Source organism: Syzygium oleosum, unplaced genomic scaffold (genome assembly GCF_021117445.2).
Source record: "Syzygium oleosum isolate NSW1041296 unplaced genomic scaffold, Sole_v2.1 Sole_v2.52, whole genome shotgun sequence".
Lineage (NCBI taxonomy): Eukaryota > Viridiplantae > Streptophyta > Magnoliopsida > Myrtales > Myrtaceae > Syzygium > Syzygium oleosum.
The window spans coordinates 1,297,323-1,316,014 of record NW_026607536.1 but is presented as its reverse complement, the minus strand read 5'-3'; the positions used below and the strand labels follow the sequence as shown (position 1 = coordinate 1,316,014).

At 40.8% G+C, this 18,692-nt stretch overlaps 1 protein-coding gene across 2 annotated transcripts; it reads right to left on the bottom strand.

Moving 5' to 3' along the window:
- Positions 1 to 4,713: 4,713 nt before the first annotated feature.
- On the bottom strand, positions 4,714 to 9,033 carry LOC115679745 (MADS-box transcription factor 23-like). Of its 2 annotated transcripts, none has more exons than XM_056307272.1 (9): positions 8,832 to 9,033; positions 8,428 to 8,670; positions 7,817 to 7,898; positions 7,655 to 7,716; positions 5,914 to 6,013; positions 5,779 to 5,820; positions 5,661 to 5,702; positions 5,135 to 5,298; positions 4,714 to 5,021 (listed from the first exon to the last, which is right to left on the bottom strand). In XM_056307272.1, exons 2-9 carry the CDS (start codon positions 8,583 to 8,585, stop codon positions 4,970 to 4,972), a joined length of 702 nt encoding a protein of 233 aa, XP_056163247.1. In that variant the 5' UTR covers positions 8,586 to 8,670; positions 8,832 to 9,033; the 3' UTR covers positions 4,714 to 4,969. The 2 variants fall into 2 exon arrangements, with proteins under 2 accessions (XP_056163247.1, XP_056163248.1); XM_056307273.1 differs by having other exon boundaries at positions 5,135 to 5,292.
- Positions 9,034 to 18,692: the final 9,659 nt, after the last annotated feature.

The following is an 18,692-nucleotide window of genomic DNA, read 5'->3' as shown; positions in this document are numbered from 1 at the left end:
CGTTCTCACGGTTATTATATAACCATTTTAGATCCGCGACCATGAGTGATTGGAGGCGTTGCAAGGGTATCTCGGCGATCGAGGACGGGTCAAGTACCCGGTATTTTGAGTTCCCCTTTTGTAGAGGAGTTAAGTTTGCGAACCATTGTCCTTTTCGAGGAATGTGGTTCTGTTGTTGTGGCCTAGCTTGGGGATTGTCTTTTTGTGAATGTCGTATGTATCTGCCAAGTGTAGGAATTACAGTTATTGTTTTGTGCTATTGCTACCCCTTGTCATTATTAATTGTCCGGGTTATTTCAATTTGTTTTCGCGCGTGCCTAATCTCTGATGTTTGGGTTGGGTCGGCGACGTGCCTGGGACGTCGCATTCAATGATCGACCATCGAGGGATGATCGCGGGCCCATTAGGGTTCGGGGCGTGACACGTGCCCTAATCCTTGGCGCCTGGGCTAGGGTCTGAGGCTTGTCCTCAATGGACCATAGCCTAGGCATTGTGGACCTAGCATCGGCATTGGAGTCATAGGCCTTGCCTCAATGGACCCCAGGCGCTAGGAATTGGAACACAGGCTTTGTGGTTTGAGCCCATCCTTAATGGGCCTAAAACCTAGCCTCGATGGACCCGAGTGTGAATGTCAAGGACTCAGGCACGAGTACTGGGGTTCTAGGCCCGACCTCGATGGACCCAAATGCTGGGGATCGGGGCACTAAATTTGAGGTCCCAAGCTCGGCCTCGATGGACCTGGGTGCAAGTGTTGAGACTCGGGATCCCAAGCTTGGCCTCGATGGATCTGGACGCGGGCACTAGGATGCTGTCGTTGGGGTTTTGGACGTGGCTCGATGGATTCGGGCTTAGAAGAAATGAGATTTTCTCCAATGATATATAAAGAGTGAAAAAAAAGAACTTTGTCTAGCTCTTCTAACAGTGACCAAGTAGATACTTTATAGCATGAAATGGCAAATATAGATGTGCAAGAAAGGAGTTTTCTCTCTTATGCAAATAAAGGTACAAGGAAATTTAAGAGCAAGTAGATACTTTACCAATATGTACTCAGGGTGAATTCACTGAAAGCTAATGATTAAACTCATCCATCCTTATGATAAAGGAACTAGAAGAGGGGTATCGACTGTTGACACCTAAATTTTAATTGTCAAATTAAAAATTATTTCACAAAAATTAGGAGTCAAATTTTTAATCCTAAAACAAAAATATTTTATTTAATTGCATGACATATAGACATTATGTGCATTTGCATTAATAGAGTTTATTATAATTTATTTTCCTTTTAAAAAAAAAGAAAAAAATCAAAAAAAGAAAAAGAAAAAAAATGAATCGGGCCTGGTCGACTTGGCCCTCTCTTTGCTTCCCTCCGGGCCCGGGCCCCTCTCTTTTATTGTTGTTTTTTCTCTCCTCTCCCTCTCGCGCAAGCCAAGCCTAGCCCAACCCACTAGCCCTTCCCGCGAGCTAGGCTTGGCCCAGCCCCTATCTCCCTCTTTCCCTCTCTCCTCAGTCACTGTGGCCTCTCCACTGCCGAGCAGGGCAAAACGCCGTTCCACCAAGCAAATTCGTGCAGCCAGGAGGGATAGCAGAGTAGAGCTGGCGTTCTGCGACCCAGAAGGAGGGAGCAACTGGCTGGCGGTCAGTATATAAGCCGGAGAGAGAATAGAGAGAATTAGGTCAGTTGAGTTTTGGAAGAAAAAAATAGAGAGAGAGAGAGAGAGAGAGAGAGAGAGAGAGAGAGAGAGAGAGAGAGAGAGAGAGAGAGAGAGAGAGAGTGACATCGAGAGTTGAGTTAAGAGTGAGTAAGAGGGAACCCTAGCCAGTCTTGCCATCGCCCATGAGTTGACCGACGATCCCCCAGCCGAAGCCTTAACCGGTGAGTCTCACGGCTCTTGTTTTATTCTGTTTTTGTGCAGGTTGGCCGATGATCGTTGCTGCGCCTTTCTCGCGAACTTCGGCCCATACTGACCCTGCTCTTGGTCCTGTCATCGCCATCGGAGGTGAGTCGTAGTCGCTAGAGCAAGCCTGAGCCTCGAGAAAGGCTAGGGATCCTTTGCTCAATGAAACGCTTGAATGAGATACGTTTGTTTTAGTCCTTGGCTGGCGCGGTGGAGGTCAGCTTGGGAGTTGGGTGGTCGGAGACGGTCTTGTGGCACCCTTTTAAGGCAAAAGCCGAGCCAAGTTTGGCTTGGGTCAGCTGGCCAAACCTCAACCTACGTTTGGGCCCAAGAGGCCTCGGTTGGGTCTCAGCTAGAGACCGCCTAGTTGGCCATTAGGCGGCCGACCAGGCAGGAACCTCCTCTGCCTGGAGTGCCGAGGAGGATAAGGTCAATGGCTGGGTGAGATGGCTGGCTCGACGCCGAATCTCGCTCGGCCGGCTGTCTTGCGTGCTAGATGCACGAGAGAATCAGTTTGGATCGGGCCTGCAGACTCGGTCTGACTGATCTTATGCCTACTAGGCACACCGACGAGTCACGTTGGTCGGGGAAATTAATAAAATATGACCACATCGAATTTCTGGAGATCTAAATTGAAGTTGGCATTTAACACTACAAAAAAACTGGATTTTTGCCACGAAAATTTGTGACGAAAAAATTTTCGTCGCAAATTTGCGACAAATTTTCCAACAAAAAGTAAAATTCGTCGGAAATTAACGACGAAAAATTTTTCGTTGCAAAATTCGTTGGAAATTAGCGACGAAAAATTTTCCAACGAAAAATTTTTCGTCGCTAATTTCCAACGAATTTTGCGACGAAAAATTTTTCGTTGGAAATTTCCAACGAATTTTGCGACGAATTCAAAAAAACCCGGTATTGTTCGGCATTTTTTAAATTCGTGGGAAAATTCGTTGGAAATTTCCAACGAATTTTCCCATGAATTTCAATTTTCCAGGCAATTATTTTAGTGTGTACGATTTTCGTTGCAAAATTCGTGGGAAATTTCCCACGAATTTTGCAACGAAAACCCTACTCCTTCCTTATTCAACATTTTCGCGCTCATTATTCCCGCAACGATTCTCAATTTCCACATTCTCTCTCTCTCTCTCTCTCTCTCTCTCTCTCTCTCTCTCTCTCTCTCTCTCTCTCTCTCTCTCTCTCTCTCCGATCGACGCCTCCACACGCTCCACCGCGTCCGCGCACTTGGTCGGGCGCACTCGGCGAGGCACCGCTCCCACCGCCGGGCCCAAGCTCCCCCTGCCGCCGCCGAGCATCTGGCCGACGAAGGGGGCAGTGTCCGTCGCGTTCGCGGCGGCGAGGCCGAGCGCGACCGCCATGAGCCAGGCCCTCGCCATGGAGGGCGAGCTCGAGCTCGCCCAGATCTGGGCGAGTTCTGGGCGACCTCGAGCTCGCCGGCGACGAGGCTGGGCCTCGCCGGCCATGGCGAGGGCCGAGCTCGCCATGGCCGGCGAGCTTGAGGTCGCCCAGAACTCGGCCAGATCTAGGCGACCTCGAGCTCGCCCAGAACGCTCGCCATGGCCGGCAAGCTCGAGGTTGCCCAGATCTGGGGGACCTCGAGCTCACCGGCGACGAGGTTGGCCCTCGCCGGTCATGGCGAGGGCCGAGCTCGCCATGGCCGGCGAGCTCGAGGTCGCCCAGAACTTGCCCTGATCTAGGCGAGCTCGAGTTCGCCTAGATCTGGGTGACCTCGAGCTCGCCGGCGACGAGGCTGGCCCTCGCCCGCACGATTTTTGTCACGACGAAACTAATTTTGCCACGATTTTTCGACCAAAAAAAAATTTCGTTGGATTTCCAAATTTTTCGTTGGAAAAAAGTTGGTTTTTTGTAGTGTTTCCAACGAATTTAGCCACGAATTTTCCAACGAATTTTCCAATGAAAAAAATTTCGTCGCAAATTTCCAACGAAAATTGAAATTTTTCGTTGGAAAAATTTGCAACGAAGAATTACCGACGAATTTTTTTTCGTTGGAAAATTCGTTGGAAATTCGTTTTCCAACGAATTTTTCCCAATTTTTTGTTGGTAATTTCGTTGGAAAAAAGATGTTTTTTTGTAGTGTAAGTGATCAGAAAAAAACTTTTGGCATCAAAGTGAATGCCGTATAAAAGTTTTAGCACTTCTAATGTCCTTGCTCTAATGCTTAAGTGTTGTTACGATTGCTATGAATAAGAAGAACATAAAAGTTTGACGGAACAATTTATAACTTTTGATTGCATATACTATTCCTTAATTTTTTTTGTTCTTGGAGTATGGATCGGATACAATTAATAACCACGTTCAATAAATTGGTCGTGATTCCATGAATAAAAAATTTCAATAATCTAATAGCTCAAAACTTCAATTTTCTCATGAAGTTAAGTAATCACTGAGTATGTGCGTTTCTATATTTGTATATGAACGAGTTATAACTAACCTACCGATTATGCTATTTCTCAGTTCCAGAATGTATTATATAAAAAAAAAATAGGTTAGTGTATCCTTAACAATAATTAGAGTAACCAAATGTCATGCATAGTTATACAATTTTTGATCTTTTGGTATGCCTCGCGTGCATTAGAACTCTCCGAAGACGATGAAGTTCCTCATTAAATTCTGTAAGGGTTCTCATATAAAGTGAAATAGTGTGATGCCAATAGATCCATTTCTTAAGGTCCATCTTACGAAATTAAAGAGGCATTAAATGCTCCAGTTAAGCGAGATATCGGATCAATGATTTACCAGAAAATAACCATGTAGTATACTGGCGAATCCGAGTCATCTGATAAAAGTTACCATCAAAATTTAGCTGTAGGATTATGGAAATAAAAAAACTGTGACCAGTATGCGTTCCCAGATTCTCATTTGGGGCTATCATCTGTTTACAAGCAATTAGGACATAATCATTACAATGAATCTTAATATGATTCTCCTGAGAAAACCTTAGGTTTTGTCTGGCTGTTGAAGTGGAATTAAAGATCTGCTTGCTCACGTCAAAACTTGCAGCAATCAGCGCTTTAAACTTGGGGGAGCACTGACGGCTAACCATCATCATCTAGACTCCTGAAGTCACCTGGTTGAGGTAGTCGTAACCTGTCAAAAGGAATTTCGATTTAATGTCTTCTTGGAGAATATCGACAAAAGTAAGGTATAAAAAGTATTCGGGGCTTGTCAATGTTGGAGGTGTAAAGGAGTGAACAACTCACGCCAATTCTGTGGTCACAGGAGGAGTCGCACTCCTATTTCGACGCGGCGGCCGTCTCGAAGGGGAAGGAATTGGTATATCTGTATCATCTCTGGTGTTAATGCCATATGATACATGATATCTGCCGGCTTCACCACTAGAACTCCCTTCCCTGTAGATCTGACACTGAAAAATGTAAGGTGATCACTAAAAAACAAAGAGTGAAAACCTAATTCATAATATTCACTAATACTGCCAGTATGATTCATCTTGCCAAGATAGGCTTAATTTATAGTTCACTCCACAACATAAAACACGTTACTTAGGGCAAAGATCAGCAAAATGTCGGTACGCGCTGTCAACTTTGTCTAAGCATTCTCATCATTTGAAACAAATATCCTCATTTTAAGACGAGAACCCGGTTCTGTAACAACATTCGAAACAACATCAGAGAACGTCCATAAGCGTGCCCAAGTTGTGTGTGTCTGCACATTCATGATCAACACCTTCTCCTGGAATTCTGCATTTTCTTTGTCAATAAGATTTACCTTCTCTTGCAGCTCTATATTTTCTTGATGAATGAGGTTTCTCTGCAGTAAATTAATCCAGTATTAGCTAACTTATGGTCAAACTAGGAGAAAGAATAATGAATAGCTGAAGCAATACCTTGTGATGGAGCTCATTAATTTGATCCGTCATAATCTGTTCCTGAATCATAGTATAACACGAGATGATTGATATGTACATATATATTTTGTTGTTTAACCATGAATGGGATGATAATACCATGTCCAAATGTACCTTTTGAAGGCGAATAGTCGATAGACTCATTTCTAATTGGTTCTCGAAATTCTGTATATCCTTCACACTCAAGCCAGAGAGGTCTTCACCCATCAGTTGCCTGCAAGTACTCAAATAGCCTCCATATGTGTAACTGCTCATACTATAACTCTTGATCAAAGAAGACGGTTTGCATTTAAACATCATCCACATCAGAATATGAGCCACGCCATATATGTTTCCATAAAGAACTGTGTCTTCTATCTGGTTTACACTAAAATAACCAGAGTTGAGTATGGGTTCATGTAATATAATAACAAAACCAAACAAATAAGAAACTTAAGTACCATAGACTCATCTTGGCTTCGACAGATACGTCAAGTATATGCACAACTAAGGGAGATATATGCACAATCAAGAAAGGTATGGAGAATCTCATGATTATCTCTAACACCACTGAAGATAGCCCTAATCAGGTCGATCGACCTGAGTGAAGCTTCAAATAGAGCATATAAACTGGCGATCAACCTAAGTGAAGCTGATTCTAGGGAAGAAGTTGAAGAAGGTTGACGGTTCAGATTTATGTCCAAAGGATCACAGCAACTAAGAAACACATTTTACTTTTCTATTGACAGTAGACAGAAAGGAACACAACAAGAAAGGCATATATGCAAACAAAGACAGTCCAAGGAAAGGATTGAAGAATTTGTATCAAAGCATAGTGTTGCAAAGGCGAAAGATTTGGTCAAATGTAAAAAATTCGCCAACCAATAAGCATATATGTAGTTAATTTCTCCAAAGAAAAGTAAATTGTTTGAAACTATATTTTAGTTTGATAAGGAGTGTTAAAAAGTGATCAAGTCTATAAGGCAACCCAACTCAGTTCAGTCGCCTGCCCAACATTGTTTGATTTTGGTTTTGAAACACATCAAACATAACAACCCAGACATGGGCGATGGGATATGAGAAACATATATGATGCCTAACATTCCCATCCTGGCTCTAATGCCCCCGAAGGCAGCCCCACTCAAGTCTGTTGCTAGTCTCACCCACTTGCATGATTTTACAATGCGTTAGACTAATTTGAGGCTCATATGTGAGCGATGTGGAGTCAGAGATAAATCTAATGCCTAATAATTGATAAGTCAAAACAAAAAATGTGTGCATGGCAACTGAGAATTGATAGAACGTGAAAAAAGAAAGAGTCTTTTAAGGCACTAAGTATGGATCAGGTATTACTATTTTCAGTCCATGGAGAGAAGAATAGCGAACATTTCAGAGAATTGAAGTGGGTGACAAAAGCATCAACAAACTAGAGTGGTGGAGATTAAGTTGATGAGAGTATGAACATAAATGTAAGCACCATAAACTTAGAAGAGAATTTTATCTTGGCTTGTATTAAAGAGAAATGTTCCAGGAAATAAAATAACGCGACTGCACAAAACATTTTTCCCTAACCATGGTATAACTTAGAGCTAACTTTTTGCTAATTTTGTGCTATCAATTTAGTCTCGTATCTCGATAGAAGCTATTAATTATGGTAAACTAATTGGTTCTTGAAAATCAAAATACTAAAATGGGCCTTAATTAGGCAAACCAAGTAGTTCTTGACAAGAATGAAGACTTTGCACTTATCCAAATGCCTCTCGACTTTTATTCATTCAATCCTTTCTACTTGACAGACGCATAATTGGTGCTTAACTATCAGGATACTAGCATTCACACTATTGCAGGAAGCTCTTCTGTTGCGACACTGATGTACCTGTGGTACTCTTGCAGACCTTGAAGTTGACGATTCAGGTTTGCTATCTCTTCTTCTAAAACCTGCAAACGGTATTAAGAGGAAATTTCCAGACAACCAGTTTAACATTCGTGGGTGTTCTCCTATGATAATGTCGAAGGCTAGGTTGTTTATCTGATTTACCTTGGCATCAATGGGTGGCTGGTCCAATTCCGGTTTGACTTCCCGCTTCAGATTGTTGTAGCGTTCAATGACTGAGTCCATGCTGAACACAAACAAGAGTCACTTTGTGGACTTTAGACGATTGATGTAATCAAGAATGAGAGAGACGGTATTTGATGTTCTTGAGGCATATAAAAGATTAGTGGACTTTCGACGACTGCTTTTTTGTTGATTTTATAGGAGAAAATGGAAAAGGAAAATTAAGGAAAATGTTCCAATTCAACTCGCTAACAGTTGAAGGAATGAATAATCAGTTTAGTAAGTTTGAACTGAACTGAACATCTATAGCTAGTGACCCACAAGAGAAGAGATAACAAAGAACTCAAAAAGTTGATTCGGTAGCGATGCTCAACTCTAAAACTAGGTCTAGGTCGAAGCAGCGTTGTTATCTCAGAAATCAATTGCGACATAGAAGAAAAAGTTGCGCCAAAGTAGCTGCTAAAGCCGCAAGAAGAAGAAGCACATGCACACGAATCATGGTTCGTGTGTGCACGTGTGGGTGCGCGGCGCGCATGTGTGAGGAAGAGAGAGGGAGACACCGCGAGTCGAATCTATTATCGATGTACACTGACCTTGAGCTCGAGAACTCATAGAGCTGCCCAGTGCAGGAGAAGATGATGATTCCGACCTCGGCGTCGCAGAGATTCGATAGATCCCTGGCCTTCTTCATCAGCGAGTTCCTCCTCTTGGCGAACGTGATGTGCTCGCTGCTGCTCGAATGCAGATTCATCTGCTCACCGGGAATCTTTTCTCCTCCTCCTACCTCGATAGACCTCGCCTTCTCCTCAACGTCACTCAATACCGCGATTATCTTCCTTCAAGGATAACCCGATTCAGGAAGCGCGATTTTATAGTCGAAGAACATAGGGAAAGAAAAGTGAAAGTCCAAGGAGACATGTTTAAGGAGAAGCAATCATCAACGAAATCCAAAAAAGACAAAAAGGAAAAGAAAAAGAGAGGAGGAGTTAAAAAGTACACGCAGTCTTACCTCTGGAGAGAGCACAGTGTTCTTCAGAGGGGCGATTTTGAGATTGAAATCTGAGTGGTTTTCTCAGAAGAGTCAAGACAGGAGAAAACCCTGAATCGGAAGTGGGACTTGTCAGATTTGCAAGGGTGAAACTGAAAACCGCCGAGCGGTTTTTCATATTTCTTCTGCTTTTGCGGGGGGTGCGGCTCTTGGTCGTGCCTTCTCGCGCGAGTGCGGTTCGCGGATGGCACCCGCTTGGTAAAACAAGGTCGGCCCAACTAAATTACCAGAAAACGACATCAACCTAATTTCCCAGAAAACGACATACGATGGATTTGGACACATTCCTTTTCCCCAAACGACAATTTATCATCTGATTAAGACCGACTAGACTTGAAAAACGGCGTTTTAAAGTTATCATCACAAGTGGGCGACATATGTAGGGGCGACATATGTCGGAAATTGGCACCTTCACCTTCTTTTGAGAACACTTACCATCTTTTCCACTTTCGTTTGTAGTAAAAACTTATGTAATTATTCCTGACATAGTATAATGTAGTCTAATGTAAATTAGCGAACATAATACAATTATGGCACTCACTTGAGTTCGACCTAAGAGTAATGAGTCAATTTTTTCATATTAGTAATAGCGATAGAAGTTTTTAGATTTCTCACCTGTGTAATATGATATTTCTAGTGTCTATCCATGAGATATTTGTTCGGATTATTCAGCTCTTAGATGGAAATGTTTTGAGCCGTTAAGATCTCGCAACCTATTACTTGTTATTAAAGAAACATCTAAAAAGAAAAGAGGATGATAAAGACACGCAAATCATGATATAAACCATTGGACAACTTAGTTTGAGTTGACTAATAAGTTTATTCAGACCAACTGCGTATGTTGATTAAAATCCCCAACTAGGGCTTCATGATATATAACTCATCTTCTTTTGGCTAGTTTTCTAGTAAACATTGCAAGCCCCGTGTTTTTCTCCATCCTTAATTGGAGGAAACAGTTTTCTAATTAGCAAGTTATAAAAATATGGATATCACTTGCATCCATATTTAACTAAAAATAAATGTGGGAGATGTCCGTCTTTGTAACTCACCTAACTGAATGAATATATCCTCCGACCGTGGACGCAGAAAAAATATAGAAGTTTCCTCATTTTAATATTATGTTCAATTTAAAATGGAGGTTTACAGGATTAATGTAAACTGATGTCGAGGGCATCCTTTTCTTTTCATAATTGACTTACGAGTTTGGTATATATAGTAGTTCAACATCAAATCTATCGTTCTTAAAAGTTTTGGTAATGTTGTTGCACTTTGCATGGTTTAACTAAAGCTAGTAATGCCTTTGTAAATTTTTGGACAATTTTCCCGAGCTTAGAACTACTAATTTGGGTGGAATTGCTTAACATGTTCATTGGTTAAGAGAGCATTTTTCTCTTGTGGTTCAAGATATTGACAGACTTTTTGAGCTCTTCTTGCAATTTAAAGCTGTTCATGTTATTGTTGAGGTTGTCCCACATCGGTTGTGAAAGGGACTGGTAGTCAGTTTATAAGTGTGAGGGAAAATCTCACCCTTTGAGCTAACTTTTGGAGTGAGAGAGACCCAAGACCACCCAACACTGGTATCAGAGCTCAAGATTGCCAACAAGTCTGGACCCAATAGTCACCTGGGAGAGATACGAGTTGTCGCGGCTCCAACCCAGGGCCGATGTGTGAGGTGAAGATTATTGAGGTTGTCTCACATCGGTTGTGGAAGAGGTTGATCGTCAATTTATAAGTGGAAGGGAAGCGTCACCTTTTGAGCTAGCTTTTGGAGTGAAAGAGGCCTAAGACCACCAAACAGTTATACATATAATTTGATAGTAAATTGATGTTCTTACTAAGAACCAATTGAATGTAACGTCTAGGTTTAGGGTCATCTTCTCTGCCAACTCCGGACTCCGCTCATCTTTTTGGTGGGCACTACTATATTAAGTGTATAAGATGAATTGACATTCAAAATTCCTAACTTTCAAAACTAGAGATGAGAACTCAGCCCTTGTGCTGGTCTTTGCAGACCAGAAGCTAGAGCTGTCCTTAGAAATCTAGCGGCCGCTAACCAAAGAGAGATCTCAATAAGTATACGACTGAACTTTAAGCCTTTTCAGGTAGGGGTGAGCATGGTCCGGGTTGGGCCGGTCCACCCCTAACCCTAGGACCAACCCGCACGTGTTGGTCCTCAATTTTGGGACCGAGGATCGCACGTCGAGTTCCATGGACTCCGCGGGAACCGGATGCGGTCCGGTCCGGTTCCGGGCGTCCATGGAACCGGTTCCACCAAGTTTTTCCTGGACAAATAAAAAAAAATATGTGGACCAACATCGGATCAACGGAACAAAAAAAAAGAACATAACTTTCCATACAATTCCTATACTATGATCGGTTCTATTAACCACATCATCCATAAATCAAGTGGGTACCCATCAAATGAGTGTCCAGAGATAAGAGAGCGAGAGAGTTATGAGTGTCTTCAGTTACGTTTTTTTTTTTTTATCAGATTTTTTTAATTAAAATTTTAAAAAATAAATATATTATTATTATATTACCGGTCCGGTCTGGGTGGGCGGTTCCATACGGAACCAGAACCGGACCGATACCCATCGGTTCCAAACAATTGGAACCGGAACCGACCGGTCCCCTTGGGAACCACCGGTTCCGGTCCGTCCCGGCGGTCCCGAGCGGTCCTGGGTTTTTGCACACCCTATTTTCAGGGACGTTTTTCAGCCGCTAGAAGTACTTTTTTGCCCGTCGCCTGAGGTTTTAATACTTCTTCATATTATAGAAATATGAGGAAGGGAGCAGATTCTACACCTTGCGCACCACAGCCTACTAGGCGGGCCTGTCACTTTGTCGAATATAATATACAAGGTCCTGACATTCTCGGTTGGTAAATAGAAACAGTACGTGCGATGGTAATTTTCTCGATATCTTCGTAATTTTTTCCCACATACGTTAGTGTTAGCAACTTTTGTTATTGAGTTAGTAATTAGCTTTTCAAGAGGATAAAAAAATACTAATCAAGGACCATAGAAAAGTGACGTAGAGCAACAAGCAAATGGTTACATGGAAACTTTGGAGCGTCATAAGAACGGGTAGTCCAACGCCTTAAATGACCGGTGATGATGTGTATATTTGACTTATATTTTGATTATATTTGGTGGTATTTTGGGCAAATATTCGAATAAATAGAGTGAATTTTTTTTTTTATGCATTGTGGTTAGGTGATGGTGAATGATGCAATAGTGAAGATTTTGGACGCTTTTGATGTATTTTTGAGTTGCTGGTTGGGATTCTGCATGTAAAATATCCATTTTCTAAAGAGCTGTGCTCACGGCTTAAGGTCGTGCGGATGAAGAGCTGGTGCAGAATTTGGGGACGTGATTTGGCCATTAATTTCCATATTTTCCAGATCTGATTGTGGAGGATTTTTGTACATAAATATGACTCTTAATTAGAGATATTAGGGAGAAGCTTTTGCCTACTTTTTCTCTCTTTCCATGTTGGATAGAATTTCTTTTTCTAGACTTTTTGTTTTTATTTGAGAGGTTGAACGCAAGAGGGGAGGGGGGACTGGACTTCAGAAAATTCAGAAACATATTTTTTTTCTCTTTTGCGCATTTTGTAGCCATGTGTGGCTAACTCCTCTTTAATCTAGCAAAGGATTATCAAAGTTCAAGTTCATTCAAGTTGTGAGATCTAAACTTAATCCTCTTTCTTAATTTCTGCAGTATTTATATATTCTCTGTTTTATTGTTTACCATTGCTTTAGTGGTTGTTACAATAAGAGCTCGTTGTGCAATTGATAGGGTGATAGTTTGCCAATTGAAATACCAAAATCCATAATTGTTTAAGTGTTTTAATAATAATGGCAAATAATATGACTTGATTAAAATCAAATTTTCAGGTTGTATTATGAGAATATATGATCTAGCTTGAATAAGTTACGCGTGTGATTTATTGGCTAGGGTTGGGTTTTTCTCGTTTTTCATGCTATTAGCGAATTGAATCCTGGGTGTGTGTCGGGGTTATTCGTTAATAAGCGATTAATCACAGGTGCGTGTCCGGTTAATCTAATATTAAGGACAGATTAGGTTGTTAGAAGTGTTTCAACAACCATAACCAGTCTATTGCAGTGTTTGAGATTATTCGTTTGACTCAATGATCAACTTCCGAACTTGAATGAGATTACCTTTGCTAGATGTTGCATAATCTAATTTTCTTTAATTTCTGTTTGCTTATTTTATTTAAGTATATTCTGCATAAACCTCCCTTTTTAATTTCGCTTTTATTGTTTACTTGGTTTTCAAAGGATTAACAATTTGCCAGTCTCTGTGGATTCGACTCTGCTCACCCTAAGTACAATTTATTTGTGATTTAGAGAGTAGGAATTATTTTTGGTGAATTCGACCACCATCAATGGATCAATTTCAAACGATCATAATTTTTTATCCTGGTGAAATTATGATGCATACAACACATCAAATCAAAATTCTTGATTTTCGGGCCTTCAAAGATTTCAGACGTGTCATGCAAATTTTCGGGACGCATTTTGAAGAATTTCCCCTTTATCAATATTATTTCCTTTATTATGTTATATGATTTTAAATATTTGATTGTTTCCTAAAAGGCGACCTCCCTATAAATAAACGTTTAAGATAATATAAATGGTACTTCATTATTCATAATAAACATTATCTTTTGGAATCTTTTTTTAAGTATATCTTCCTCTGCGTCAAAAAGTCTGAATAGTCATATCATCTTAACCCTAGTAAAAGAACCCAGTATGTACATCGAGCACACCGTTTTGCTAACCTCCTACGACATCTAATAAGTATGCAAGATGGGATTTTGTCAGACGACAAGTTTAACTTTGGATCTCTAACCCGTTTAACAATAATAATAATATTGTCATTTAGTTTATGCAGCAGACGATTGAAGCTCATAATGATATCCTTGCTTCCCAGGTAATACATCGTAATCACTGATATTATTATCATGGACATGTTGGCTTGACTTATTCTTTGTTCATCAGAATGACTACATGTAGTCCCATTGGACAATTTTACAATTTGTTTTATTGATAGCACTTCGCCTGATAATTGTGAGACTTTTCTACACAACTAACACATGCATCTCAACACACTCCAAGAACAGAGGGATTTGAGTTTGCAATGTGGAGTCCCACGCTCAAGCCTGTCCCTAATCCAGTGGAGCCAATGTCTTGGGGTTAGTGCTTTTTAGTTTCCTTCCTTTTATTTTGTTTTTTTATGAGGTCCGAAGCAATGTTTTTACAAGCAGATTGGACTGGCCGGTTCAGCCAGTTAGACCGCCGGTCCGTTCATGCCCTTATACCGATGGGGTGTCAAAACCGGTCAAGAACCGGCTGAACTGGTCCAGACTGTTTCGGATTTAATCAGTCTCGGTCTTGTGTTCCATTTGTTTTAAAAGAGAGATTTTGGTTGCAAAAATGGCAATTCAATCCACTGACTTTTTGGAGGATAGATGTACTCCTCCAACCAACCGCGCTACGTGATTCGTTTAAACAATATTTAGCAAACTTGTTTACACTATTTCTCACCTATTATCTTAAAATAATGTGTAAAAAAGCCAAACGCTTAACCATACTATGTGAGACTAGTGGCTACATAATGCACTATAACATATATTACATATTTCACTAACCTCTCAATTTCTCCAATTAAACCAGTTGAACCGATTGAACAACATATTGATGGCCAACCAAGTCCTGCGAGGTTGGTGACTGAATAATGCACTATATTATATATTACTCACTCCACCAGTGGTCCAGTTTTTCAGGTTAAACCACTTGAACTAGTTAAACCGTGTAATGGGGGCCTATCTAGTATGGCCCTCATTCCGGTTTTCAAACATTCGTGTGAAGTAAGCAAAGGCGGTATGGATGATACAGCCATAAAGCTAACTTATCCATGATATGTCTGCTTTTGTTAAAATGATGAGTGAGTTTGTTACTCTCCTTTTGGTTTTAGGTTCAAGTTTTGTTGGGAGCATTTTGGGAGTGAAATCTTCAATGTATTTGGTCAAGTGGAGGAGTATGAAATCTGAGTGATTGAGTCGAGGTTTGCCAAATCTGGTCCCAACATCATCTGAATGTAAGAAAACAAATGAATAAAAATGAAGGGACATCTCCTGACTGCAAAGGTTGTGAGTGAGACAAAAAAGATAAAGAGTCCGAGCTGCTGGAAACAGGAAACAGGAAACAGGAGAGAAAAACTCAGCATAAATAGGAATAGAATATGGAACATTTGGGTCGAAGAAAAGAAAAAATTGACTGACACCATTTGCGTTCACACTATTAAAGAACATTATCACATGACCTTGTCCCCACCTCGCATGTTTCGAAATTAAACTAAGGAGTAAATTATGTGCGTTCACATTTGGATTGCCATCAAGTCCAAGGATAAACTGTGGAAGTTCGAGCTGTGCATGTCCATAAAATATAGCACGATAGGATTCTTTAGACAACTTTTCGTCTAATAAAATCTTTCTTTGTCTAATAATGACGTACTTGGGAATATAACTAGCTGTCTTAGATTTGTTATTCGATTTCAAATTGATTGCGAGGGTCCTGATTAAGTCGTGGGGTACCTTTGTAGACCTGCATGCTTAATGGTTCATCATGATTCATTCCTCTAAGCTCATGTAGGCCCTTTCACCATGGACTCATCTTCTTTTGTGTGGGTCAGATACAAATGCATGTCGTTGGATCGATAGGAAAAGAGGCATGTGTAATGCATGCCGCTGAGTTAGTAGTGTGAACTCTAGATTTGTTGATATAACTTTTGGGGACAAAAGTAAGTCCTAAGCTCACATGGATGAATGCATATTGTCAAAGTTTTTGAAATTGGTGAAATTAGCTTTTCTTTTAACCTATATATGTACAGGATTAGTCATGACTACTGACAGCGTTGGGCACAGTAATCCCTTAAAAAATTGTAATTCCAGCTTGATTATGGGTTTTGAATGGATGGTAATGTTTATACACTTTTGGACGTCATGATTGATGCATCGAGATTATCATCTAATATAATCGCGATTCCGGGAAGTGATGATGATTTTCATTTTGTCCTTTAGTATTCGCCAATGAGAATCAATGGACTAGAATTGACTCTACCGGCTTGGGCCGCAATTCGTGGATATTGATAAAGATGATAATGAAAGACTACAAATTTGTAAGCGAGAAAGAGCTAATTTTCAAATAATTGTGTCAGCTCAGTGATTCTTGTTCAAAGAAACTTTGAACCCAGACTAAGTAATGTATATAAGTCAATTTTCTTTGGCGAATCTCTCGAGATGAGCTGACGTAATTTATAATATAATAAGGTAGAAATGCATAAACCACATCAACATTCTCATATGATGATATAGATGTGCAATGACATACATACAAGAACCAGCACGCTCTTATAGTTTCAATGCATAATGTAAACTTACACGCACATAGAGCTTGTAGTCCTAATTAAGTGAGTGCATTTCATGAAGAAAATCAAGCAAGCTACATCAACAGCTGAAACTTAATGTCCTTACTACGTGATTCTTTTTCACATTTTATCCAAACAATTTACTGCAGTTTGCATTTGTTTTGAAATTCTTTTGAGAACAAAACCCGGCAGGACGTTGCCTCAGTGGTTGGGTGCTGCTTCAGCCGCAGGCGCGAGTTTGAATTCCCCACGAGGCAATGCCTCAATCTCGCCTGAATGTGGAAGAGGGGTCGAACCCACGCGCCAAATGACTTAAGTTTTCTGAGTTAACTACCTACATAGGTTGCTCTAGTTCACCTTGATCTTGTTGGGTTGAACTAGTTCAAGTTGGAGCTCGCCAATACTTCAAACGCTTAACTTCAGTAGTCCAAAATAACTATCTCGTTATGGACGCAAATTAGGGTTGGCTGGGACTGTCATATCTGGTCAGTACTCAAATCTTATCCGAGTTACAATGTATGTGTACCAAGTATAACTTGAATCGAGTTAGAACAATGTCTCTGATATTCTCAAATTGAGTCAAATATAATGCTGTGATCGACTCGAACTGAATTAACCATGTGTAATTTTTGTGAAGAAAGCACCTTTCAGAATACCTGCTATAGATAGTATATCATCATGTGATAGAAACTACATATAAAAGTATTTATAAAGATTGCCTAAAAGATCTTATATGTATCAGATAATCACTTACTGCGGTAAAAAGTGCGGCTACCAATCACTCTTTTAACCTAATTATCACAAGCAAGTTATTTCGTGCAATGTACTGACCCCCAAAAAAAAAAAAAAACTTAACCATGTATTATTATTATTATTAGCAGCACATATTACCAGTGAGTATTTGCCCTTTTTATTTCAGTGCGGTTTCGTCTCTCCTTCCTTTCTTTCCCCTCGTTTCTCTTCTATTTTTTTCCTAAAAGCTTAAAAAAAAAAAAATTTTTTTTTTTTAAAAAAAAAATTTAAAAAAAAAAAAAAAAAAAGGGGTGGGGGGGGGTAAAAAAAAAAAATTAAAGGAAAAATTTTTTTTTTTTTTTTTTAATAAAAAATTCTCTATTTAACTGGTAGACTTGAAAACGTATTTCAAAAAGGCCAAAAAAGTATAGGGAGAAAAAGCTGATTTCTCTGTCCACTCCGTTCTACCCAGATCTCCGTCAAGATTTTGCAGGTTTGCTACGAGAAGAAGAGAAGGCAAGGTCTTGATCATATCAAACTCTTACAATGAATTGTCACGATGGACCGCCGCCTCCATCTGGTTCTCATCTTCATCCATCTCTTTTTTTTTGGTAAGGTAAGAGGATTATATACTTTTCAATTCACAAGATACAGCAGAAAAGCCATACACAAAAACCTCGTACCTAACGCAACACAGGTGTTGCGATAGTTGCAAAGGTGTAGCGGCTGACTAAAGCTAGCGGGCGCTACAAGCTGCAGGGCCCGGAGATAAGAAGAACGAGGTGAGCCTCTAACAAGCGGACTAAAGAGCCACAAAGGAACAACAACTACGTGAACATTAAGAAAAATAGATGTCGGGATGTCCCAGTGGCTGGATTCTTCTATTGCACGAGTATCCGCAAGGCTTGAGAGAAAGAGCCTTATCTCGAACAGCTTTGACAAGATGGTTCCGCATCGCAGCAGGAAAATGGTCCCATTTCTAAATAGGAAGTTGTTACGCTCTATCCAAATGAGGTGGCATAGAGCTCCAAGTGCAAACCGAGCAAGGCGGTGATGGAAGCCGTTGCCGCAATGGATGTGGACGCCCAGCGGAGAAGATGTTGCCAAGACCCGTTGTGCCAGGGGAGGTTAAATTTGGCGGCCCAAAATGACGCCAAAGAGCCCGTATAAGTGCAACCAAAGAACAGGTGATCAACGGAGTCCGGCCTACCATGGCAAGAAAGCACAAAGTCCTTCGAGATTCCGTGATAGGAAAGGAGGAGAACCCGGGTCGGAAGCCTGTTGAGGGTCATCGCCATAGCAAAAACTATGTCTCGGGGCAAACCTGCATCCCAAATGAATGAATCCCAAGAAACATGGTGTCCCTTTTTCCGAGTTAAATCCCAGGCCGAGGAAATAGAGAACACTCCGGAAGGATGACCTTGCCAAGTAAGTTGGTCCTGCGACTCCGTCACCAGCTGGGGGGTATGTTCAGTCCAGGAATTGAAGGATTGTATCACGTTAGACAGGTGCCATTCGGAGGACAGGAAATCCCTAACCGAGGCCGTTCTTGCAATGCCGGAGCGTAATATGTCTCTATTAGAGAACAATTTATAGAGTGGGCCTTTATCATGCCGGAAGTCGA